Source organism: Moschus berezovskii, chromosome 23, assembly GCF_049115385.1.
Source record: "Moschus berezovskii isolate FMDL1 chromosome 23, NW_MosBer_1.0, whole genome shotgun sequence".
Lineage (NCBI taxonomy): Eukaryota > Metazoa > Chordata > Mammalia > Artiodactyla > Moschidae > Moschus > Moschus berezovskii.
The window spans coordinates 36747884-36773549 of record NC_142482.1 but is presented as its reverse complement, the minus strand read 5'-3'; the positions used below and the strand labels follow the sequence as shown (position 1 = coordinate 36773549).

Sequence of the window (25666 nt, the reverse complement as noted above, 5' to 3'; positions counted from 1 at the left end):
CCCAAGTCTATCAATTCGAGCCAGACGTCATCCCCTATATATCATGTTTCTCATTTATAAATGTGGAGGTTATAGTACCTAACTGTGTACCGGAACTTTCCAACTAAACTCTTGGGAATATTAAAAGGTTGGCAACATCTCATCTTTTGCAAGAAATTCCCACCACCGCATCCTCTAGATGTGGTCATGTTTAAACACAAGGGAACTATCAGATTAAACCATATGAAATGCTGGTATTCCAGTTTTGACTTATAAAGAAATCAGTTCCATAGGGTTCAACCTAACAGATATATGTCTGTAGTTTGAAGATTTGAACACCTCTTCACAGATGGGAAATTAAGATGTTCCAGAGTTCTGGATCTTTCTATTCCTGAGACTGAGGTCCAACTAAAAGAAAGGTCAGTCTTGAAGTTAAATTAGGTTTAGCCCAATACAGGCATTACTTTCTCATTTCCTTAAGTCAGATAAAGGAATTAAAGAACAAAGGCTAAATACTGGATTCAAGAAACTTAAGATGGAAAACTTATCTTGGAACTCCAGCTAAGTCCAGATTCAACCCCACTTCCTACACTGTGCCGTTTCTAAGAAATTGTATTTACTTAGAAGTGAGATAGCTGAGGACCTAATAAAAAAGGAACTAGGAATTAAATAGTTCTTTGCTCATTTTTGTATTTTTGTATATCTGGAAAGTGATTAGTTGACTCCTTCATTACTGGTAGGAATAAATCCAATATTTGCCGATATAAATTAATTTATGAAAAATACCTTTTGTCCTTTCCAGGAGTACTTCTAAAGCTTAATTCTGAATAGAAACTTTCAAAGTGAAAGGTCTTTCTTTTCTTCTTCTTCAGTGTTTATTCTTCCATTTTTTAGATTAATACCGAAGATATTTGGGTAAAAGGTGTGAAACTAACTGATAGCGGCATAAAGATCTCAAATGTCAATAGAGCAAAACTGCACGAATCCATCTATTCCCCTCTTTGGAAAGCAAACTCCCCGAGGGCAAGGTCTTTGCCGCTTATCCCAGCATTGTGAACCATGCCTAACACAAACACTTGGTTATCCGCCCATTCATAATCATCGGTGTAGGGCGCGGGCCATCAAGGAAACCGGCCTGCAGCTTTTCCTTCCTGCGCCCAACCTGCGCTGCTCTCAGCCCCCCAGGGTCAGAGCTCGCACCCCCAGAAGAACCCCGGAGGCGCGGCCCACCTCTCGGCGGCCCTGCGGCCCTTCCCTTCCCGTGGAGGAAGGAGCGGTAGCCGAGGAGAGAGGGAAATCCAGGCCCACTTCCTGTCCGGGCATGGCAAGGCGTCCGTGGGCCCCTCGGCTGGAAAGTCGGGTGCGGGAGCCGGGCGACAGGGCGCGGGTACCGCCCCCACCGGCCCCGGCCCCGCCCCCGCGCCCCGGCCCCGCCCCTCGCGTCCCCGGCCCCGCCCCCGCGTCCCGGCGGCGACGCGAGGGTTAAGCGCGCGGGGGGCGGGGCCCGAGCGAGCCGGGCGCGCGGATTGAAGGCCGCGGGCGGCGAGGGGGCTGCGCCGGGGGCGGTTCCGGGCGGCGGGGGCGGGGGCGGGCGGAGGAAGGGGGCGGGCCCCAGAAGTTGTTGGGCGCTGGGCCGGCGGCGGGAGGGCGAGAGAGCGGGCGGGCGGCGGGCGGCGGGCCGGCGGGTGGAGCGGGGCCGGGGCTAGAGAAGTTTGCACGGCGGCTCCTGAGCGCCGGGTGCGGGCCCCGCCGGCCGTGCGCGCCCGCTGCCATGGCTTTCCGCCGGAGGACGAAAAGTTACCCGCTCTTCAGCCAGGAGTTCGTCATCCACAACCATGCGGACATCGGCTTCTGCCTGGTGCTCTGCGTCCTCATCGGGCTTATGTTCGAGGTGAGCGACATCCGGGCGGGGAGCGCCCCTCTCGCGCGCCGCCCGGCGTCCCCCTACGGGTCCCCCGGGGTCTGCGTCTGCGCCCGGGCGCCGGGCCGCCGTGTCGGTCCCCCGCATCCCCCCGGCTTTGTGCACCGTGCGCCCCTCGGCCTCCTAGTCAGCCCAGACACCGCCGCCAGCTCCGCGTCGTGCCCGCCAGCCCTGCCGCCCCCTTGGGTACCCACTGGACCCTGCAGTTTTCTCTGCAGCCTCGACTCTCAACCCTGGCCTTGAACCGACACGGCGCTGCCACCCTGGCCCGCCCAGCGGAGGTTCCTTTCTGGTGTCCAGGAGCCAAACCCGGAGACTCCCAGACCCGCAGGCATTGCACAACTCCCCCTTCCTAGCCCTAGCTGCCAGCTCCTCTGGGCTTTTCCAGTGGGAGGGACCCCGGCCCTTATCCACTTCCCACCTGATTTTCGGGGTCTTTTGCATCCTCAATTCTGGGCCATAGTGGGGGGATTCGGGCTACAGCCCTAGCCCCATCCCAGCAGTGCCCTTTGCGGTCCTCCTGACAACCCACCCCTTTTTTTTTTGCTCTTGGCCCAAAGGCCAGTTTTCATATACTTTGTGAACATAACATTATGTGAACTGTTCCTTCACTCCATCTGTGGTAGACCTAGAGCTTCTCCCTGTGACAGGAGCAAGGTGAAGGCGAGCCGTACCCTCTGCTTTTAGGAGAAAGGTGATTCTACCATAACTGTGGGCGTAGGGGACAGCTGGGGCAGGCCTCACGGACTTACCTCGAATGGGGTCGGAATCCAAGGGGGCTGATGGGAAGACTCCCTGCTCCGGACAGCCAGAAAAATGTGTTAGTCACAAGCAGGGAAAACTGGCAAACAGCGAAGGACTCACCCTGGTCTGCCTTGTCTCAAGGTGAGTGCCACTTCATCGGCAGCTTATCTGCATCTCAGGAACGGGCTGGGAAGCTGTAACCTTCTATCAGTTGCCTTGGATATGGAGGATTCCTGGTGTGGCTAATTTCCTCTTCCATGTCCCTCTGTGTCTGGGTTCCCTATCTCCTCTCTCAGGATGATGAGGGCCCTGCTAGGCGGGGAAGCTGCCCTCAAGGTGGGGATGTTCTTGTGGTGGCTGAGCCAGGGTTGAATTGGTGCACGTGTCCTTGTCTGGGCTTCAGGGTCTGTTGGAAGTAACTGGAGATTACTACTGGGGTCTGCAGGCCTGCTTTACTCTTCCCTCAGCCCCCACAACTCTCGCGGTATATCTGCGACTAGGGCCTTGTCAGGCCAGAGTCATCTCCTGTGCTGCCATCTCTGCTTGGTCACTAAGCTGATTAAAAAAAAAACAAACAGCTGCAGCCTCAGTTTCCCTATCAGTACAGATTAGTAAAAACCTGTCTTTCTCACAGGGGTTATTGTGAGATTTAATTGAGATCATGTGAGCAGCAAACTCAGTAACAACTTCTCCCAATATAAAAGCAAGTCATTTGCGCCTGAACCTTTATTGTTGGCCATAAAAATAGCCTATGGGATAGAGGATTTGTTTGCTCCAGCAGATGCCCTCAGTATCTCCTTGCTGTCCTTCATTCTGAGAGGCCTCCCAATGCCTTGTCACCAGTCTTGGAGGGTGTGGTTGGAGAGACACACGTGACAGCTCTAGCACTCACAGCCACATGCTCGCCCTGCAGCCTGGTGGGCCTCTGCTGTGTCTCTGGCGTTCATTAAGGGTGGTGACTCTACCTACTCTGTCTTTGCTCCAAAAGAGCTGCCGAGCATTTGAGCTCCGGATACCTCCTTCCCTCGCCACCTGTGGTCTGGTGGAAAGTCCTGTTGGTTAAACCTGGCCACCTATGGGAGGTAGAAAGTGCCGGGAGTCCTTAATCCCCTACGTGAAGAGAGGAGGAAGGAAGGCCCAGGGTGGGAAAAAACAGCAAAAAGATTGCCCTGCTCTCCTCCCCATCTTGGGATTGGACTGGGAAATGTGGAAAGGGTTGTGGCTGAAATGCCTATGTCCGTCCCACCACCCTCTTCCAGTAGAGCCTTTAGTCCAGTGGCATCCATGCCTTCAGGCGGGTTGTCTCCTGGGAAAGGAGGTGTGATATGTGGGTCAGTGTGGGCTGGCCTGGGAGGAGGAGGCCTGTGCCCCAACCTCCCTTATGAAGCGTGTGTGTTCTGTTGTGCTAGGCACTCAGAAGGTCCTCATCATATCTACCAGCTGACGCTCCATGAAGATAGGTATTTGGGGAGACTCAGGCTTCTAGAACTACCAAATGAGAGTGGAAACAACTCACTGTCTTCTGGGGACCTCCGAGAAACACATGTGGGCGCCCTCACAGGGGAGACCGTCAGGGGACTTACTGCTGTCACTCAGGGCCATCTGGGCTTTCCCCTGGAGGGGTGCTGTGCCTGTGTGTGTATGTAGGGATATGGGTCAGGGTGTGGGGGCAGGCCAGCACTTAACACTACCAGATTTTTCTTAAGAGTGAAGATGGAAGGAGGTGGAAAGGGGAGGGGGAGGCAGGGCGAGGGGACTGCCGGCTTTTGGGTTTCTAACTTGGGGCAGGGCTAGGATGCCTTCATTCAGAAGCTGAGTCAGGAAAACTCAATTATAATTCTTCCCACAAAGAGCGAGTATCCTGGCCACTCCCTCCTCTGGGGTCCCCTGCCCAACCTCGGCCAATGAGCTGAGGCCCTGTCCCCCCACCCTAGCAGCCATGGCCCTTGCATCCTAACTGGTCTCCACCTCTTCTGTGCCTTGCCCCTTCCCCAACTCACTGGTCAGCTCACCAGCATTCAGAAGGGCTTTCGTTCCCCAGCAGGGACCTCAGGACCTTAGTTCTGTCCCCTGGGAGATGCTGACTCCACGTTCCTTCCCTTGGGATCTCTTCCTTTGGGAACACACGTGAAAGAGTTCCCCTCCCACCTCCATCTGGCTCACTTTTGAACCCTCCTGAGATTCCTTCTCCCATTTTTGAGGCTGGGGTAGGGGGACAGGCTCTTGCCCGTTGAGCCCAGGTTTTCTTTCCATCCTGCGGGCTGTTTGGAATAGAGCTGTTCTGTGCAGTCTCGGCACTGGGCTAAAAAATGTCAGGAATGTGGAGCTTTATTTTCCCCCCTCCTTCCCTTCCAGCTCTCTCTTTCTTGACTCTGCTGGGGAGAGATGGTGCAAGGCGGGGGTTTATCCTCTACACTTTGGGTCCTTCAGGCCTGTCTTAGGTGGAGTCCGGCCCCAGCGGCTTCAGGGTGTGGGCAGCCAGTGGGGTGTGTGTCCGATTTGGAAGCCGCATTCCCTCCCCTTTCCCTTCCCTTTCCAGTGTCCTGTTCCTCCGCTGCCACGTTTCAGACCAGACCAGGCAGGGAAGAGAGAGGAAAAGGCGCTCATTAGCGATCGGAGAATGAAAACAAGGGGGGGCATGTCCAGCGGAGATGAGGCCACTTGTATATTACCTCTAAAGTCATTTCGAGACAGAAACTTGTTTGTTGCCCAAGCTCATTTGCAAGCACTGCCGGTCTGCAGCATGGAAACGGTTCTGAAATTCTGGGCCCATCATTTGGAGGTTGGGTTTCTGTTTTGGTCCATGATGACTTTAAGAATTTCGGACTCAGAACTTTGAGGGCAGTGGCTGGCTTTTACTTTCAAATTGTTTTGGAGACAGATGTAGTAGGGCCACCTTTCCCCCAGGAACCACCTTCTTCCTGGTTGCTGACTGGTTGCCACAGTAAGCTTTTCAGGGTGATGTGTTTGCAGCATATACAGTGGGAGCCGGTTGTGTTACAACCTGGCAGGACACGGGTCCCGTGGCACCAGTCCACATCCTGCCAGGTGTCCCCTTAGGCACTGCAACCTGAAGTGAGGCTGCCAGTCCTGCCCCTTAGCATTCATGAGTGCCCTAAGACAATTCTGCCTCCGTTCTGTTAAGACGAAGAGCTGTGTATATGGCACAGATGTTCATCCATGGGCATATGTCGCCTCTCTTTGACTAACTCCTAATGTGCTTTTGAAGACGTTCCTCTGCCAGCTTGTATAGTTCCTGACTTACACGTCTTCCTCTCTGCCTCTGACGTGGCCCATCAGTGGTGTTCTAAAGAAATGAGTCAGGGTAAGCTGAGAAGGGCTGTCTCTTGGGTGCCCTGGTTCTGTGATTGGATTTCTACCCGCATTTGAACAGAGATTTGGAGCTAGTGTTCATCCTGGTCTACCTAAAGTGTCAAACCCTCTCCTGTGGAATGTAAGGGTACCTCAGTGATCCCTACTTACTCCCTTGGCAAGAATGTGACGGCCAGAAAGGCGGTGTTGATCAGTGAGTGAGTTTTTAACTCTCACCACGGGATCATGTGTAAATGTCTCGCACTGGGCCTGGCATGCAGGCACTCAGTTGATGGTCTCAGCAACCACGCTGGTGACCTCTGTTACTGGCATCCCAGTTGGGCGTGTGAGCACACCTTCCGCCATCACGCTGGCCCCGATTTCCATTTAGACATGACCTGTTTTTCTGTGAGACCTTTCCCCCGAGTTCTCCAGTGCCAGCCTTCTGTCCCAAAGGGGACAGTCACAATACCCTAGGTGCCTCTTTCCCTGGAGAACATCAGTTGTCCCTCTTCCGTTCATCTTATTGAAAGGTGGGCCAGGGGTGCTAGAGGGTCACAGATATGTGGCTGTCAGCCGCCCTGCCAGCTCGGTCCTTGCCACTTCCCTCTCGCCTGCTCTGTGTCTGCACCCTCAGCTGCTGCTTCTTGGGAGCACTGTCCAGCCCGGTCACAACAGAGCGCCTTAGTCCTGCCTGTTTGCAGAGTCCCATGTGTTGCTATGGAGAAAACTTCAGTCTGGCAGGCATGAGCTCCTTTTTTGATCCGCTTCATCGTGGGCAAGGGCCCCAGAAATCACTCTATGGCAGATGTATCCCCCGTTCCCACCCTGATAAATGCCTAAGCTGAAGGGTTGATAAGAGGGGATTAGAGTTCCCAAACTACAGAAGTGCTTTCTAATCAACCAGAGTGCTTTTAGCAGGCTCTGGTGGGAAACTTCACTGATATGATCTCGTAACCCTTTTATCCAGCTTTCTGTATCTGGTGTCCATTGGTACCTAGTGGTTAAAGAAAAGGGAGTTAAAAAAAAAAGTAGTTGGGGGGGGAGGGAGAAAACAGTAAAGCTACCACCACGGCTCCTGACACAGCCCTTCTCATTTAACAAGCGCACCTTTATCTCATATACAGCCTTGACTTGCTCCCTTGTCTCAGGTGTCCTGGGTGGAAAGAAACTCAGTCTAGCTACTCACAGCTGGTTAACGTTCGGGGTTGACTCTGAGGTTTAAAGAGCTTTGCAAGTGGGTCTCCTGGACCATGCAGGTTCACGTAGCTTTCCTGCACGAAGGAACAGAGCTCGGTCATCATGACTGGGGGCCTGGGAGGCCCCTGGAGGGAATTTGGGGACAGGCAGGGTTAGGTGAGGTGCTGCTCTGTGGCTCTCCACCCGAGCCACGTTGCCTCTCGACGGCTTCCCTCATCTGTCTCGAGGGGTTGGCAGCAGTCTCCCTCTGTGAAATGCTTTACTGGCCTCACCCTGTAATCTGGATGGTTTATGGGGGTTGTCATACCCATCCAGAGCCTGGCTTCTAGAGCAGAGACTTGGCCAAGAACCATCCTCTCCGAGTCGGAGCCAAGACAAGAAGTCAGCCCTGTCTGGCTCACACTTAGAGCTCAGCCCTGATGCTTCCACAAATGGGGTGTCTACGGAATGTGGCCAAGGGCCGCTTTATTTTTCTTCGTCTGAGTGGAATCCGTTTATTACCTGGAAGTAACGTCTGGGGGTCATTGTTCCACTTGGAGACTTTTCTGCCTGGAACAGTGATTGCAATTTGCATTTCCCTGATAGAGACTCTAGAGAGTGACCCGGATATGTGTGTCACATGTGACCATGGGTGAGTGGGCAGAAGCTTTCCCTCTTGTTAAAGTCACTGCCTGCTCTTGGCCCACATCTGTGTGAGGATCGTTGCCTCTGGCGATGACATCTTCATTGCCCTTTTCATCAAGTTAATATCATGGTCACAGCTCAAGGGCATAGCTTTTCTTCATGTTTTACAAGCCCAGGGGCTAAAGGAAAACCTAGACATCATCTGCTACGTTCATGGAAGAGGAAAACAAGACCCCAGAGGTTGAGTCATTTGCCCAGGACGATCGGGTGAATTTCTGGCAAAGTCGGGGCTTGCACCCCCACCATCCGACTCAGGTCCAGTGCGTTTTTACACATCTGCTCACTGGCTTTCCAGTGCTGCATTTGAATCCAACTGTGTGTGCAGAAGCCTTGAGACTGATGGATCCTCCTTCAGCGTGCTGCATGCATTTATTTGGCAGCTCTTTGCTGAGTGCCTGCTGTATGCCTGTGTGGAGTTCTGGGGATGAATGTGAACACGGTGAGGTCCCTCTCTCCCAGGAGGTCATGATGTGGTAGCTTGAAGCTGATAGTCTGTTTTGCAGATAGAAGTAAGGTCTTGAATTTGATGAAAGTGGCAGGTGCAACTTACAGAGTTACAGATGGTTGGGCCTCACCTTCGAGTCATTGCCATTGGCGGAAGAGGGGATTTACCGAATAGAGCCCCAACACCCTGAGCAAAGGACAAGTGTGGCGGTGACTCCTAGGCGTTGTGTATGACACAACTTCGTGGATGAGTGAACTGACCGAAGACGGGGTGTGTGTGCGCGTGCATGCAGGTGTGATTTCTGGTATGCGGAGGCCTTCATCAGTTGGAACTTTGGTTGAGGTTTCCGGTGCCGTATGGTTTCTTAAGATTTTCAGCATCAGTCCCCAACATGATCTGAGTTGGTGGGGGTGAGAAGGGCGTCATCCCCGGAGTCTCCATTGTCCTGCCTCTGAAGAGGGTTTCTTTTCCTTTTTTGGCTGCACTGGGTTTTTGTCACTGTCCTCAGGCTTCATCTTGCAGCGAGCGGGGGCTGCTGTCTAGTGGTGATGCGCAGGCTTCTCCTTGCAATGGGTTCTCTTATTGCAGAGCATGGGCTCTAGAGTGACTGGAGTTTTAGTAGTTGTGACTCTTGGGCTCTAGGGCATGGGCTCAGTAATTGTGGCGCTTGATGGGTAAGGAGTAACTGTTGATATGGATTTTGTGACTGCTGTTTGGAAGAGGCTGATGGGGGACCTGGGAAGAGCAAGAAGAAGTCACTGTCCTGGGCAGAATGGCCAGCGTCTGCCCTGCCTGCCCAGCATTCATCACATGGGTGCTCAGTGTGGTCCCGGGCCCTGGACTGGAGCATGTGTGCATATTCAGTGATATGACACATAACACACACACACCCCCACACCCCCCCACACACCGCCCCCCCACACCCACCCCCCCCCACACACACCCGTGGCCTCTTTATTTCAGAAGCCACCCTAACCCCACACCCACCACAGTGTTCTTAAGGCCTTGCCGGCCAGCTGGTAGGCTCCCACTCCATCGGCAAGGCCTCTTCAGCTCCTCTGACCACAGGCGTGCTTTCTGCCTCAAGATTGTGAGAGCGACTTAAATAAAGGGGTGGAGAGATGTTGTGAAGGAGAGGCATCAGCACTTGGTGACATCCTTCTGAAGCCTAGTGTCGAGGAGGGATCATCCGTTACGTTACGGTTAGCATGTGAGCTGTCACAGTTGTGGACTCAGCCAACACAGTCCTCACATGTGCTGTCCAGGAGGCAGCCACACGCCACACCCGGCTGTTTCAGTGTAAACTCAAGATGATACAAAAGGTTCAGTTGCTCAGCCACACTGGCCACATTTCAAGAAAATTCTGTTGGACACGCTGGTCTCCGTGTAGCTTTCTGAGAATTTGTTTTTTGTGGTTTTTGTTTGTGCAGTAATGTGAAATGGGGGGGGGGTCTTTTAAGGTGTGGTTCTGTTAGGGACTGTCAGAGGCATGAATTACGGGGCTGAGGTCATGGGCCTGGAGCCACATGGCCTGAGTCTGAATTCTGGTTTTCCCTGTCCTAGCAGTGTCGTCTCTGTAGATTATTTCATCGCTCCATGCCTCAGTTTCCTCATCCGGAAAATGGGGTAACACTATGTCTGAGAGTCGTTGGGAGGATTAGAAACATCAACACAAAAGATGAAATGTTGATACAGCCACAGCGCTTGCTTAGAAGATGGCTTGGTGCAGGGCATTAGCTGAGTGCGCGTGCCCTGTTCATGTTGCTCTCGGGAGGTGTTGGAGAGACGTCTTGACTCGTGGGGCTCCCCTTTGCGGCTCCCTCGGCATTTGGAATGCAGCTGGGAACAGGGTGTGCGGGGAGGTCAGCCCTGTGCCCTGTCCTGTGACCTCCACACCGGGTTGTCACTCAGGTCCTTGCCCAGCCGCCTGCACTCACTTCACGTACAGTTATAGGAAGTGTGGGTATGTGATCCAAGGTTACAGAAGAAAGAACAAGTTCAGATGGAGCCGTGGCTGGGCAGATAGACAACCGTGGGCAGGTAGGTGGTGGCCGACAGCCTGAGACTCTCCTGGAGGTAATGGGGGCCTTTGAAGAGCTTTGGGAGGGCAGTGACCTGAGACTTCATCCTCTGCTTTGCTGATCCCTGGGGGATGGGGTTGGAGGCGAGGAGTCTGATCAGAAGGCTGTGGCAGGGACTCCCCAGGAGAACTCCCCCTACCTCCTAATACAATACCAGTCTCCACCCCAACCGGGAAGTATGCCCTGGGCCCCCGCTTTCCTTGGGACCCCCACATCTGAACTTTCTGGTGTCTACTCAGAGACTCTCCCTTCCACCCACTGTGGCAGACACTCTCTGTGACCAGGCAGTTGCGTGGGGCAGACAAGGACGGGTGGGGCTGGGACGTGCTGTGACCTGGCTGCCCCGGTGCCGAGTTGCCCTTGAACGTGAGTGTTGCTCTGAGCCGCTGTCTGGTGCTGTCTTTGTGTGACCTTATCACTGAAGTGTCCTTCAGCCTTACTCAGACAGTATGTTTTGCGTCTAACATGATTCTGATTTTTTAAGAAGTCGGGCCTCAGCCAGATGGAACATCTTCACCCCCCTCCGCTTTTTTTCTCGCTGCATAAGCCATGAAGGGGGCTTATGTTCAAGTACAGCGGCCTGACCCAGGGAAGTGGGGTTTGTTCCAGTGTCAGCGGAGGCGGAGGGCGGGGGAGCCCTTTGGGGAGGTTTCCCGGGGTTGGGGGACGGGGGTTGATTGGGGAGGGGAGGAGAGAGGCTCGGCCTGTGCACAGCTTCGTTCTGTTCACGCACCGTACATGAGGGGCTGTCTGCGCCCCGCCCGTCAGGCGGTGGGTGCTGACGGGTGTCATTCATTGTGACGTGTGTTTTCCGGGGCTCGGCCCCTTGTCTGACCTCTCGCACCCCAGTGGAACCGTGGGGTCTTCTTCCCGAGGCCTGTTGGCGACCGCCCGTCATCTTAACTCAACACCCCTGGCCCCCAATGCCTGTAGTTGACATGGTCTAAAGCAGAGGGAGGTAAAGCAAGTGCATCTGTCGGAACAGACCCCTGTGGTCACCGGCCCACGTCTGGCCTCTTAGTCCCACCGGCTTGACCTTCTGAGCTGCCCCGCACCCCTTCTCACCCTTTCTGCCCTCCGACCTTTGCTCACACCCTGGGCGTCTCTCACCTGAATGGCGACCGTGAGCCCCAACTTGGTCCTCGGCCTCTTGTCCGGCCTCCTCTGCAGTCCCTTCTCCACAGATGTCCTCTGACTCAGAGCTGGGTCTGGGTCTCCCTCCCTTACAGGCCTCCGGTGGTGCCCACCTGAAGTCTGGGGAGCCCAGCGTGGCGTTCAGGTCCCCCTGGAGTCTGACCAGCCTTTGTCCTCCAAGCTCAGCCTGCTCCCTCGCGCTTCCTGAGCATTCCTCTTTCCTGCCTCCTGCTTTGTGTGTGCACCCCTCCCCATCCCCGTCCCCCGTTTTGTTGACTGACTCTCGCTTCTCCCTGGACGTCCCCTCCCGCGTCGCCCCGGCACTCCCTGCCCTGAACACTCTCCCAGCCTCTAACGGTTCACGCCTCCTCACTGCGTGCCTCGGCCTTTCTCATCCGTTCCTTCAGCCCGACTCAGACCGGGCGTGTGCTCTCTGCCAAGGGGGCCACAGATGCAGAGGTGAAGGTCCTGCTGTCACCAGGACCCTCAGTCCTCTGGGCGGGGCAGTGTCCTTGGTGCTATCGTGTGCAGAGGTACAGAGCGAGTCGCTGTGAACAGGTGATGTGTGTGCTGGGCCCCACGGCCGAGGGGCGCCGGCCACGCAGATGGGCCTGGAGAAGGTGTTCCAGGCGGAGAGAGGATGTATGGAAGGGACAGAGGGCTTAGGGAGTGGCAAGTGGCTCAGAAAGGAACTTATGGAAGATGAGTCTGCACTGGTTCCAGGGCCGTGGACGCCCAGCGTTTGGATTTGCTCCTCGGCTTAGGGAACAGGGAGCCATTGCTTGAGTCCATTTTAATAATACTAAAAAACATTTGTATATGCAAAGGCAAAATCCGGAAAGATCACAGCAGATTGTCAACATCGATGATGTCTCTTCCAGGTAGCTCATGGAAGTCTTTAGTTTTCAGTGTTATATCTTTCCCTTAATTTTTTTTTTTTTCCCTAACAGTAGGTGTATGTGGCTTTTAAATTCATCGAACTCCTCCCAGTCCTGTTTTGGAAAAAAAGAAACTTGGGATAAGAATTCAATCTGAATCACTAGATATCAGTGTACGCAAGAGTAAGCTTATAACAAAATGCTCAATACACTTGTGGTGAATACAGTGGTTTTACCCACTGTGTAAGCCTGGAGTTGAGAAAGCTTTTAGATTCCGGCAAGGGAAGCTTCATCAGAGAAGAGTGGGACTTGGCTGGAGCCTCAGAGGATGCTGACGTTCATGTAGCACTTTACAGCTTGTGGGGTCAAAGGACGAAGTGTGCTGAGTGCTGACCTTGTGCCAAGCACTGCTGTGAGCACCTTCCTTGGGTCCCATTATCCCGCCCTCCCAGCCACCCTTAGGGTGGGTACTGTGGTTGCTCCTGTAGTACAGATGAGGGAACTGAAGTCTGCAAAGACCAGGGAGCCTAACCAGGCTTCCGTTGGTCAAGAGGCCAGAGCCAGAATCAATAGCCCACCTGTATGACTTCAGAGCCTGAGTTCTGACTCCATTTTAAAGAGAAGGAAACTGAGGCCAAGAGAATTCACATAATTTGCCTGAGGTCACACAGCTAGTAAATTGGGGAACCAGGTATGCACTCAGGATATTCCAAATAATCCATCTACTCACACTGATATTTCCTGATTCAAGTTTCAGGCTGTTGGACTCCCTGGCATGGTGACAGGAGGCTGGAAGCTTCTGGGTCAGAGGGGTACATGAAACTCTTCCTGTCAGGCCCCCTTTCTTGGCGATTCATGCACCACATAAACTTAGCAAAGTAGAGGAACATCTCAGATCTACTGGCCCTCAGTTTCCAGTAGGATTTAGTAGCATCCACATGTTTACTCGGGCTTCCCTGGTGGCTCAGGGGTTAAGAATCTGTCTACCAAGACACAGGAGATGAGGGTTTGATCCCTGAGTTGGGGAAGATGCCCTGGAGGAGGAAGTGGCAACCCACTCCAGTATTCTTGCCTGGGAAATCCCATGGACAGAGGGAGCCTGGCAGGCTACAGTCCGTGGGCTCCCATAGTTGGACACAACAGTGCAACTGAGCACGCACACACAGGTCTATTCTGTAGACTGCCACCCTCCCATCCTCTTATAAGGAGCTGGGAGGAAAGCAGTTGTGTGGACAGTTCTCTCCTGTGACCGGTGGAGTGCCACCTCTCAGGCCTGGGGTTGAAAGTGTGTGGGGAAGAGTCTGGTTTCTTGGATGGATGTGGGGCTTTGTCTCTGATCCCTTACACATTTATTGACTCTTCCTGCTTTAGGATACCTGGAAGGACCGCCTGAGTGTCCTGTTTGCCACCTCTGTGACATTTTATTTCAGTAAATCATGGTTCGCTGTTAATTGTTACCTTATTAAACCCACCCCATACTTGTTAAACTCAAATTATTCAATGCACACAGTGCCACATTTCATGCAATGGGTATTAGAAGTATCTGAGTGTCACCACCTGTGACACGTGTTTTTCTGTGATACGTGTTTGGTTTTTTTAATTGTGGTAAAATATACATAACATACTAGTTAGTATCTTACCATTTACAATTCTAAATTTTTTAAATTGAATGAAATGTTCTATAAATTCCATAGTCCTTTACAATTTTCAGAAGTGTCACACACATGACTTCATATAATCCCATAGCCCTTTTACCCCCCTACCCTGATACTACCATTTAAGTGTACAGTTCCGTAGCGTTAAGGACATTCCCATTGTTATACAACCATCACCAGAACTTTTCTAAATTTGTCGTTGTTTATTTGTTGTTTAGTTGCTGAGTTGTATCTGACTCTTGAGACCCCATGGACTGTAGCCCGCCAGGCTCCTCTGTCCATGGGATCTCCCAGGCAAGAATACTGGAGTGGATTGCCATTTTCTCCTCCAGGGGATCTTCCCGATCTGGGATCTCCCTGACCTGGGTCAAACCCAGGTCTTCTGCATTGGCAGACAGATTCTTTACTGTTGAGTCACCAGGGAAGCTCAAATATTTATTGAACCCCTGCTGATTGAAGGTGCCTGGGACCTGGAGATGATTGAGACTCATGTGGAGGAGGGATAGGAAAACCAGTGGTTATAGTTCATTGTGGCCAGAGTTGTGAGGGGCTCTGTCTGCGCTTGATGGCTGGGGGGCTTCTGCATCTGGGGATGGGGCCACGTTACCACCTCGTGCTGCAGGGCTCCCTCCTGGCTTCCTGTTGGCTCCGTGCTGGTTTTCTCACCCCATCATTTCCTGGAATGGTGGTGCCACCTCTGCTCCTCGGAGCCCCAGGGAGGATTCAGGGATGTGCCTGTGTCAAAGCCAAGTACCGAGCCACGCGGCTTGGGTGGGGGCAGGCGCGGGTGGAAGAAGGGCACTGCCACCCAAGCCAGTGCTCCACGAAACCCCCCATCAACGGTTTGCCCAAATATAGTCTCCTTCCCTTCTGCCCAGCATGCTGAAGCTAAATAGACGGTCTTTCAGCTGTGATTAGTCCCGAGTGCCTTCTCTCCACTTTACTGCTAAAAAAAAAAGACCATGGTGACGTGGCCAAAGTCCCAGACGAGGGGCATGTGTAAAACCAAACAGATCGGAGAGGCCTGGCTCCAGGGCGCAATTGGTTCTGTGCATTTCCATGGAGACCTCCGGGAAGTGAAAGGCAATCGTGGTGTTCTTGTGTGGGTTTATTAGGATGGTTCACTCCCAGGCTCTCCTTCTCCTGGAAAACAGACTTCTGGTGTGAGGCTTGGCTGCCCTTGCCATCTGGGTGGGCACCCCGTTTCCCAACGTCATGTTTCCAGGTCACGCTGGGCTTGTAAATACTCCAGAGCATGTACAGCTTGGGAGTGCAGGAGTTGCTTTCACACTGCCTGGTTCTTTACCGGCTCCTTCACTTCACTAATTTAAGATCCTCAACTGTGCCCCACATAAGCTCAGTAAAATGGGAATGAAAATAATTGTGCTTATTGAGTTTTTTGTGAGCTAATGGTGCATGTACATACAGCATTTTCACAGAGCTTGATATTAAGGACTCCATCGATGTTCATTATTCATGAATCCTAATTAATTCTGTGACCATCACAAGCGTCATTAGGCAGCTGCTTCTCTGTTGTCTCTCATTTTCATATATATTTATATATAGTCCTGATGTATCCACGCCACACCAGACACACCATTTGCTGCCTGGGCCACCAAGACTGCTAAGAAATGTGGAAGTGGAGTACGTTTGCCGAGGTTTTCTCCTTGGTGGGCTCTGAGTCCCCAGCCCATGGTTGACTGGGCTCCCTCAAGTGATCAAGCCTCAGAATTACCTCTCACCTCTTCCCTTTCTCAAAGATCATATGACTTCAGACCATTGTCTCCTTTTCCCCATAGGAAGAAAACTCTGTGGTCCAATGAAGTGGAGATCTGCTGCTTGAACTATGTTATACTACGGTGTGGTCTGTCATGAGCTTCTCAGGTGGTAATCTGCCTGCCAGTGCAGGAGGCCTGAGTTTCATCCCTGGGTCGGGAAGATGCCCGGGAGCAGGACATAGCAACCCACTCCTGTATTCTTGCCTAGAGAACCCGATTGGCAACTGTCCGTAGGGTCCCAAAGAGTCAGACACAACTTGGTGACTGAGCACACATGCACAGCCCATCATAGCGTTTTTAAAGATAATATGGTATTTGCATTTTACGAATTGTTTTTATTGAATGCCTTTCTTTGCTATTTGAATGCCACTCTTATAAACAGATTTCTTTGCGCCCTCCCGCTTAGCACAGTTGATTTAAGTTTTACTCTGTTTGACTAGTGTATGGGCGAGCTTAGTCATGTCCGACTCTTTGTGACCCCATGGACTGTAACCTGCCAGGCTCCGCTGTCCATGAATACCAGAGTGGGTTGCCATTTCTTACTCCAGGGGAATCTTCCTGACCCAGAGATCGAACTTGTGTCTCCTGCATTGGCAGGCAGATTCTTTACCACTGAGACACCTGGATACTGTGGTTTTTCATGATTGTAATAGAAATGCACAGACCAAATTCTGACCCAGGCAATGGTATATCCAAATATTTTGAAATGTTAGCATTTTTAAAAGTTGAGGTTGTTTCTAAATGCCTGCCCAGTAAGGGATTGGTTAGATCAGTTGAAAATGGTGACATAAATCTATATGCAGTGTCACTGAAGGCTGTCCGTAGCCTATGGGTGTGTGTTTCTTTTTAAATCAGGTTATAGAATGTAATGTCAGTGTGGTCCTCTCTACAAGCTTGGATTTGTGTTATTTTTATAAAAAGGCAGCGGTTAGGATAATTATCAAGATATAGTCGATGGTTTTGTTTTCTATGTGTGGCACAATTATAATTTAACTTTTTTCCATGCTTCTATCATACATATATTTTTTTCAACGAAATACAGTTTTGCTAAGCAGAAAAGGCATATTAAGGCTGTTACCATTTTGGAGATGGAAAGATGGAAAGTTTGGATTGGTGCAGAGCCTGTTGCTTGGATAACGGGAAAGATGAATGGACAGAGGAAAATGGGGAAAGCATCTGGAGGTGGAGTGGGAATTCGGGTGTGTTGAGTGGGGGAGCTTGAGAGGGGTGTCCACGGAGCTGCCAGGGGATGCTGTAGATATAAGCTCGCGCCCTGGATCTTAGAGACGTCATTTCCTCCTGCTGTAAATTAGAGTTTGCTTTTCTGAAGCCTTTTTTATTTTAAAGAAAATATTTATTTATTTGGCTCCTCTAGATCTCTACTCCAGTTGCAGCATGTGGAATCTAGTTCCCCTATCAGGAATTGAACCCGAGTCCCCAGCACTGGGAGTGTGGAGTCTTAGCCACTGGACCACCAGGGAAATCTTTCTGAAGCCTTTTGAAGAGAGGTTCAGAGGGTGAAATGAGGGTGTTTCAAGCCATTCAGAGACGCAACTACAGATACATGAGGAAAAACGCAAGTCAGGGTGGACCAGAAGTGGAAATGAAACTTCTCAGTTATTAACCAAGCAAGTCACATGAATGAAAGGGCCTGTGGTGAAAATTTAAGCTTTTAAAAACAGCAATTGAAAATTTCAAGTTAAGTTCTAACACAGCAGGTCATCATGGCCCAGCGTGGGGCTGTGGAAACCGGCCACCCTGTCCACTTTGGGGCGAGACCCACCCCCCTTGGTTTCCCGAGCACCTCCCTGCCCTTCCAGGGCTGTAGCGGGTGAACAGGTGGTGGGGGCAGGGGTTCAGTGAAGGTACGGGTCTTGACTGCTTGAAGAATCTTTGGAGCCACAGCGTCTTGCTCAGTGCTAATAGCCTGGGGCTGCTGACTCTTCTTCCCTGCCCGGGTGTGTACCCACCTGCTGTTTGTGATGGTGGCTTTTGTGCATGCGCCGTCGCTCAATCGTGTTCAACTCTTTGTGACTCTGTGGACTGTAGCCCACCAAGCTCCTCTGTCCATGGGATTTCCAGGCAAAAATACTGTGGCCCTCTCCTCCTCCAGGGGATTTTCCCAACCCAAGGCTCGAACCTGAGTCGCCTGCGTTGGCAGGCAGATTCTTTACCACTGAGCCACCGCATCAACACATTATTTGTTAAACCTGATTGTGTAGAGGGAAGAATGGGAGAAGGGACAGCTTTGGGGCTTTCTATTGTTTCCCATTGAAAAGATACACAGAAAATGATAAATGGCAAAGCAGCGGTAACAAATTGGAAGAAAAATGGCTGATGATGACTTAGTGAATGTGTGATGTGCGCAGCCTTGTGCTGGATCAGCCCTTCTGATTGCACAGCTCCATCAGAGTTGCTGAAGACAGGACTGGGATTTAACACCATCTTCCTGAATTCAGAATCCAGGCTCTTCACTGTCGGGCTCCCCTGTATCTCAGGAAGGCCTGTAGGCAGCATGGGCTTTGGGGTGAGGGAAGGAAGCAGTGTGGGCACGGACGGCAGGAGGGGAAGTCCAGGGAAGGGGAGGCCAGAGCTGGCCCTCGAAGGGAAATCGAGGCAGAGACACAAATGGAAGGCAGAACGGAGGGCTGATCTTCCAGGCAAGAGAAGTCGTGCAGAGAACTGAAGAGAGCAGTTAATAGATGAAATGCTGCAGAAGTTTCTAGGCTGAGTAGGCTGGGGAAATGATAGGCTAAACAGAGTTCTTTGCTGCAGGACTTATCAGAGCCTTTAATGGAGCACAATGAGTCTTGTATACCTGCACCCCAAACATATTTGTTGGCCTTGGAGAGTATTTCATGGAGTGTTATTCTAGAAGATTCTTCAGGGTATCCAGGGCTAGTGTACTGAGTTTGGGGAGTTGTGGTAATCAAGGGCAGAGAGGGAAGGAGTTTCAGGAATATCGGATGGAAGGGTTAGACGTCACGCTGTAAGCAGTAGGGAGCTTGGAAGAGCGCGGCTGTTCTATCTAGGATGGCCAGAGAAGTGGAAGGAAAACTGAGTCCTGAGGCAGAGACTCCAGTTAGAACCCTCCTCTGTAGGCTGGTGAGAGGTGAGGGTGTGAGTGGAAATAATGGATTTAATTACATAATAAAGCCAACAGGTGACTGTCAGGGCCAATGGGAGTCCTTGACTGCAGCCTGGGACACGGGCAGATACGGGCATGTCTCTTGGGTACCAGCTTTTGCAATAAAGATGCGTAGTGTGAGTTTTCGGAGAAGGCAATGGCACCCCACTCCTGTACTCTTGCCTGGAAAATCCCATGGATGGAGGAGCCTGGTAGGCTGCAGTCCATGGGGTCGCGAAGAGTTGGACACAACTGAGTGACTTCACTTTCACTTTTCACTTTCATGCATTGGAGAAGGAAATAGCAACCCACTCCAGTGTTCTTGCCTGGAGAATCCCAGGGACGGGGGAACCTGGTGGGCTGCCGTCTATGGGGTCACACAGAGTCGGACACGACTGAAGCGACGCAGCAGCAGCAGCAGCGGTGTGAGTTTTGGCATGCCGAATGGGGTCTGTGGCGTGCTGTTTAGGTAAAGATGCGGGAACGTCCCCCAGGAGAAAGATCTGAGTAGGAAAACTAGATTTGAATGTCACTGGCTTCGAGGCGGCCACTGGGGCAGTATTTCTAAAGGACCAACAAGGGCCGAGCCTTGAACCCTGAACCTGGGGGTGAGTCTCTGTCCTGGAAGCATCTGTGTGTGGAGAAATCCGAGGGAGCAAAGGGACTGCAGGGAAAAGCCCTTTGGAAGAGGCGACGCCCCAGGCCTTGTGAGTGGTGGCTTGTAGCCCGAGGCTCCACAGCTGCTCTGTGGCTGAGCTTCTAAGAACAGCCCTCTGCCTCCTCCGGGTGCTGTTGGGGTTGCCTGCTTCCTCTGCTTAGTGATAAATATCACGTCAGGCTTAGATATTTACAGGTGCTTCACGGAGGGCTGCTTCCCTGGGTCAGGAAGATCTCCTGAGTTGGGAAGATCCCCTGGAGGAGGGCATGGCAACCCACTCCAGTATTCTTGCCTGGAGAATCCCATGGCCACAGGAGCCTGGCAGTCTACAGTCTGTGGGTTCGCAAAGAATCGGACACGACTGAGCACTTGCAGACACAGGAGGGCTGCAGGTGGCTTCCTCTCAGGCATGTCACCCAATGCCCACCAGGATTTTGGACTTGGGTCACTTTTTGTCCCCTGCACCCTCTGCCAGGCGGCAGAAGGACGTGAGGGTCTTGTGGTCCCACCCAGCGGTCCATCTCCTCTGAATCCTTGTCTGCTGGACTTCACCTGGGGGAGCCTGAAGTCTCCGTATTTGAGGCTGGGGCCCCGGCGTGGCCCGGGGCCTGCTTGTCAGCACGTGGCTTGGGTTTCCGTGTTAACGTTCCCAAATCGGGATCACAGAGGATCGAGTGTCATGCTGGCTGGTCGTGCTGAGCCTTCTGGAGCAGCCAGCTGCAGAACTTTCAAAGGGCCGCGTGTAACTTGCTCAGGAGATGTGGAATGGGTGGGGGGACCGAGATGGGGACAAAGAAGCCAGTTTGTGAAAGGGAAAAAAATAAATGAGCATAACAGCCCCAGGCCATTGGGTGGGGTGCGGCAGGACACTTGGGCACCATGCAACCCCTTTCCTCTTCCCTTCGGAATTTTCCCCTTCCAGAGCCACCTTTAGTCAGCGCCTTAGTGACCCCTGCAGACCCCCTCTGGGTAAATACAGCCCCTGCCTCCCACCCCCCACTTATTATGCATTCCTTTAATCCGGCCCATCTCCAGGTTGCCAGCTGGCCGAGACTCAGCGGATTCCAAACCCCAGCTGGTGCCGGAGTGTTTACACGGGGAAGCTTGGCAGACAGCTTGCCCCCAGGCTGCTCAGCTGGAGGAAAAGGTGGAAGGACGTCCCAGAGCTGAGGCCTGGTTTGTCTGCAGGCTCTCCCTTCCCCGCCACCTCCCAGGCCTGCTGTGTCCCTGAAAAGGAAAAGGGAAAAAATCCCCCCATGTCTGAGGAGGTGCTGGGCTGGGGTCTCCCTGGCTTACCCCTTCCACCCACTTGGAGCCTAAACAGGCCAAGAGCCTTTCACTTGCCTGCTGGAGCAGATGAGGTTATTATTTCAAAGCTGTTATTTGTCAGTATAAAGTCAGTCTCCAGAGTGGATGTGACTTTCCAAAATCAGGGCTGGAAGCTCTGTGATCAAGTATTCCTGAAGCCAAGCCTGGGGTTCCCTCCTGCAGCCTGAGGGCAGTGGTGTACTCGGAAAAGGCCCCTGAACACGCAGGTTGCTGGTCCGAAGCAGGGGCTTGTGTTGATGAGAGTGTGTGAGAAGCCAGTCCCGAGGCATCTTGCACAAGGGAAGTGGTTTCTGCTGATTGTCAGCATCGCTGGTCATCGGGAACTCGGAGCAGCCGTCTGTCCGCCTTCCCGCTAGTTTCCTGGTTAATGTTCCCAGCTTACACGGATGGGAGAGGATTCGGCTGATGTGATGTGCCCTGTTGCCCGCAGTTGTATTGATGAGGTTAATTATTGTCACGTGGTATTAAGCTTTTTATTTGAAGAGCACAACAGTTTCAATCCGGGTCCCGGTGGAAACAGATGAGGTGACTGAAGGTGCTGTTAACACCGGTGGAGACAGCCAGGGTGAGGGGAAATGGACAAGAGATGGTAAACCGCCCCAGGGCTTTTGATCTTGGAAGGTGGCCCCAAATCTGAAGAGTTGGAGGATGGAGTGGGTGCAGAACTTGTGCTGTGAGGGAGAGAGGGAGGAAGAGGGAGAGGTGGTGGCCGTGGGAGCTGTGGCTGAAGGAGGAGGCTGGACCTTTGGTATGTGATCGAGTCACTGCCACGTCACCCAGGGGGGAGGGCGCCAGGCAGTGGCACCTCCTGGTGTCCTCTCGCCTCCTGTGGATTCAGATGAAGCCAGGGCTCCAAGAAGCCCATTGATGCACTCAGTAAAGGTCATCACGCCCTCTGGGCCCCAGGGCAGGATGGGGACTCAGCCAGCCCAGTAGCACTTGCATAGTCTTTTCTATCTCCTGTTTGAATCCTGCCTCCTTTATGCCCGCGGGCAGTCGGAAAGGGGGGCAAAGGGACACCGGTACTCCTGAAATACTGCAAACTCTGACGACAGCGTTTTGGGGCAGATGTTTCCTGATTGCAATAATTCAAATCCTGTAACACATTTACTGTAAGCTACTGACTACCCTGATTGACCTCTGGGGAGACCAGGATCGCCCTGGCTCCTGATCCAGTTCAGACAACGCTCAGGTACCACTTCAACCCATTTCCTTCTCTGCCAATGCTCTGTACCCTCAGCCTTCTGGGACCAAGAAGAGGTTCCAGTGGAATGTACATAGGATTCTTATCATGTGTCCAGTTACCACTGGTCTTGGAATATCGGTATCCAACAGGAAATTATTTCCCTGATGGTTTCACGTGGAGAAGCTCAGACTCACTGGACCATTAAGTAACTGATAAAATTTAATTGGCAAACTGAAATGCTGGATGGTCTGTCAAGTTTTGTGTCTGGAAGTAGAGTTTGGATTTTTGTGTGACAGCGTTGCCTCCCTAATTGAGGGAAGCAATTATTTTTTCATCTGTGCTTGGCTCTTTGGGGAAGCAAGATGTTGAAATGCCCATGATGTGGGAATGGACAGCATCCCATGGAAGAATTCAGTAGGCAAAAAGTTGACTTTGGAGCCAGGTTGCTTTTAGAATGAATGAATGAATGCAAACTTTAAGGGGTCTGAGGACCAGATTTCCCTTCCTTTTTCTGTTTTAGACTAGCTTGTTTGAAACACATGGGATTCAGCTGATCTGAATCGACCCACATAGTAGATGCCCCCCAAAGTTGCACCACACAGATGCCCTCCAAAGTTGCCCGACACAGTAGATGCCCCCAAAGTTGCCCGACACAGTAGATTCCCCCAAAGTTGCCCCACACGGTAGATGCCCCCAAAGTTGCGTCACACAGATGCTCCCCAAAGCTGCCCCACACAGTAGATTCCCCCAAAGTTGCCCCACACGGTAGATCCCCCCAAAGCCGCCCCACACGGTAGATCCCCCCAAAGCCGCCCCACACGGTAGATCCCCCCAAAGCCGCCCCACACAGTAGAGCCACCTTCCCCTGCCGCCCCCACCAAAGCCGCCCTCGTGCTGTAAGCTGGCTGGTTCCATCTGGGTCCTCCTGCACCGTCTCAGCACAGTTGCGTCTCTCCTCACCCTCGCCCCTCCCCGCTGCTTATCCACAATCTGTACGTCTTTCTGGCTGAGCTCACCCCCTCCCCAGGAGTCTTCCCCAAGGAGATCCATAGGCTCCAAGCCCAGAGCACTTGCTGACATTTACAGAGTCGCTCCTTTGTACCAAGGACCCTCAGGGTGCAAAGATGAATAAAGCCACAGTCTCTGCCCCAGATAGTAGAAGGACCCCCACTTGTCCTTTGTCTCGTCATGTCCTGATTCACGGCATCTTTTCTTGTTGTCTCACAAATAACTCTTTGCGTGACAGAGTCTCCATCGTTAGTTTTCAGGCTCATTGTTCAGGGGTCATGTGGCTAAGAGTCCACACGTCACAGTCTGATGGATCTGGGGTTCCAGTCCCACTTCTGGGGCTTATTAGTCGTGTGCCTCTGGGCAAGCTCCCTAAGCTTTTTGAGCCTCACTTGTTCTGTATAATAGGGCTTGTGGGAGGATTAAATGAGATAATTTCTGTTAACTGTTCACAGCGATTCCTGGCACATGGTAGGAGCATAGTAAATAAGAGAAGTAGAGGCAGTGTTAGTAGCAGCAGTAGTTTCTACAACAGAAGGTTAAATGGGGTGATCCTGTTTGCTGTTTACCACAGGGCCCAGCATTTAATGAGAGCTCACACATTCATTGTTGCTCCTTACAGGCTTGTTGAGGGTTACGTGAAGTAATCACATAAAACGCCTCAACCTGGCCCCGCTGGCAGTAAATGTTCAGTAAAGGGCGGTCAGTTTTACCACTGCTGAAGTTAAGGAGTTGCACTGGATTGACAGCCTGTAGCTTCTGGTTTTGGTCTCTGAGCCTTTGAGGGAAGGAAGTGGATCTTAGACATTTTTGTGTCTCCAGGAGCAAAGTGCCTTGCACAGAGCATGCACTCAATAAATATTTTGTGATTGATAGGTTGATTTTATATTTTTAAAAGTTTTACATGTTCTTTAACTTTTTAGATTTTTCAGTCCTAAGCAGAGGTATGTTTCTGGGGAGTGAGGGTGTCTTTCTCACCAGCCTGTTTTATGTGCATGCGCACACACATACGCACTTCTCTTGCTTTCCTTGACCCAGCTGTTAGGAAACTCGGCGTGGCCACTGTAAGATCCAGGAGAAGGCCCCAGAATCCCGCCTGCGGCTGTGGTGGAGAACACGGACCCCGGGCTCAGCCAGACCTTATCTGCGTGTCTGAGGGTTCCGATTCCAAGCCCCATCACTCCGACCAGAGACAGTGAAGGCTGATGGAATGATGGGAAGTTGGAGGCCTCCTGATGGTCCTCTGGCCAGCACCCTAACAATTCCTGGGAACTGGCAGAACAGCTGTCCTCCTGTGAGTCCATCCAGGCGGCCCTGCCTCTCCCTCTCGGGCCACGACTGGAGGTGAACTGATGGCCTCGGAGAGTGGCCGCACAGTGCTGGGCCAGAGGAAGCGACTGACCGGCCGAAACGTTTTCCAGCCCTGTTGAGTGCGATGGTGCGGGGGTGTTGTTATAATTTTGGTTTTGCTTCCCCATCACAGCCTCCCCAGTCCTCTTGACTTCCTGTTTCCCCCTTGAATTACATCCGTTCAAGGCATCCTGAATGAGCATCTTCTCGGATCTGAACAAGTGTCAGAACTTCAGAGGCAGCAGCAATCTTGTGGAGCTGCCCACGGCCGGTGCTTCCTCAGCCACCCCTCTTCTGTGGTCCTGGATCTCATCTCCTCAAGAGATCCCCACTTGAGTAGATGTATTCCTTCCAGCTCCCCCGTTTTCTGTGTATCCAGTCACTTCACCTCCCCTAGACTTTCTCCTTACCACACAGAGGTTTGAGAACTCTTCCATCCCTCCCTGACCTCCTGGCCACCGGAACAAGCGGTCCAGACCCGTCTCTCTTCTCTGTTTCACGCTCATCCCGTGCACCAGCTTCTGCCACCTCCTTTTCTGCAACATTTTACTCAGCAAATAATGACTTTATGACCTTCCCCAAATCGGATAGATTCTTCATGCACTCATTCATTCAGCAAATATTTATTGGGGTCCCAGTGTGTACTGAGCACTGTTCCAGCTGCTCTGGATCCATCAGAAGAAAAAAAGACCACTGCCCCCTGCAGCAAGAATCTCCATCCCAGGCTGGCTGGTCCTCCCTGGAGCCCAGACTGCTCCTGATGGCCTCTCCTCTGGCTGCTGTTCCTTCTGCGTCTCCTGTGGGCCCTTCTCAGCCTCCTCCCTTTCCCTCCCCGTTCCAGCCCTGGACCACAGCTGTCTTCTCTCTGTTGATGAGCCCACCACCTGCCCAGCATTCCTCATTACCATTCTAACACCAAGCACATCTTACTGAAGTTGTCTGTTTTGCTGTCCGTCTCCTGAACAAGATGGGAGCATCACTGTTGGATACTCCATCTGAATTCACTATGCCATCGAATCTTCTGAAAACGACCCACGCTGCCTGTGTCTGTGGCCATCACCTTCGTCCAGGTCTGCGTTTTCCTTCCTTCCAAACTGGTTTCCTGCTCCCCCAGCCTTCCCCAGCCCCTCCTCTGCGCCCCGAGCAGGTATGCTGTCTGCAGTGGAGACCTCATTGTGTTCTCCCCTGCTTTAAGCC

General features: G+C 52.3%; 1 protein-coding gene across 1 annotated transcript in view; it reads left to right on the top strand.

Annotated features, from left to right (window-relative positions):
- The first annotated feature begins 1650 nt into the window (after nucleotides 1-1650).
- The window catches only part of TRAM2 (translocation associated membrane protein 2), a 71365-nt gene continuing 47349 nt past the window's right edge, over nucleotides 1651-25666 (top strand). The window contains exon 1 of the mRNA XM_055407265.2: nucleotides 1651-1870. Within this exon, the coding sequence (XP_055263240.1) occupies nucleotides 1751-1870 (120 nt within the window). The 5' untranslated portion in view covers nucleotides 1651-1750. The remainder of the gene's footprint in view (nucleotides 1871-25666) is intronic.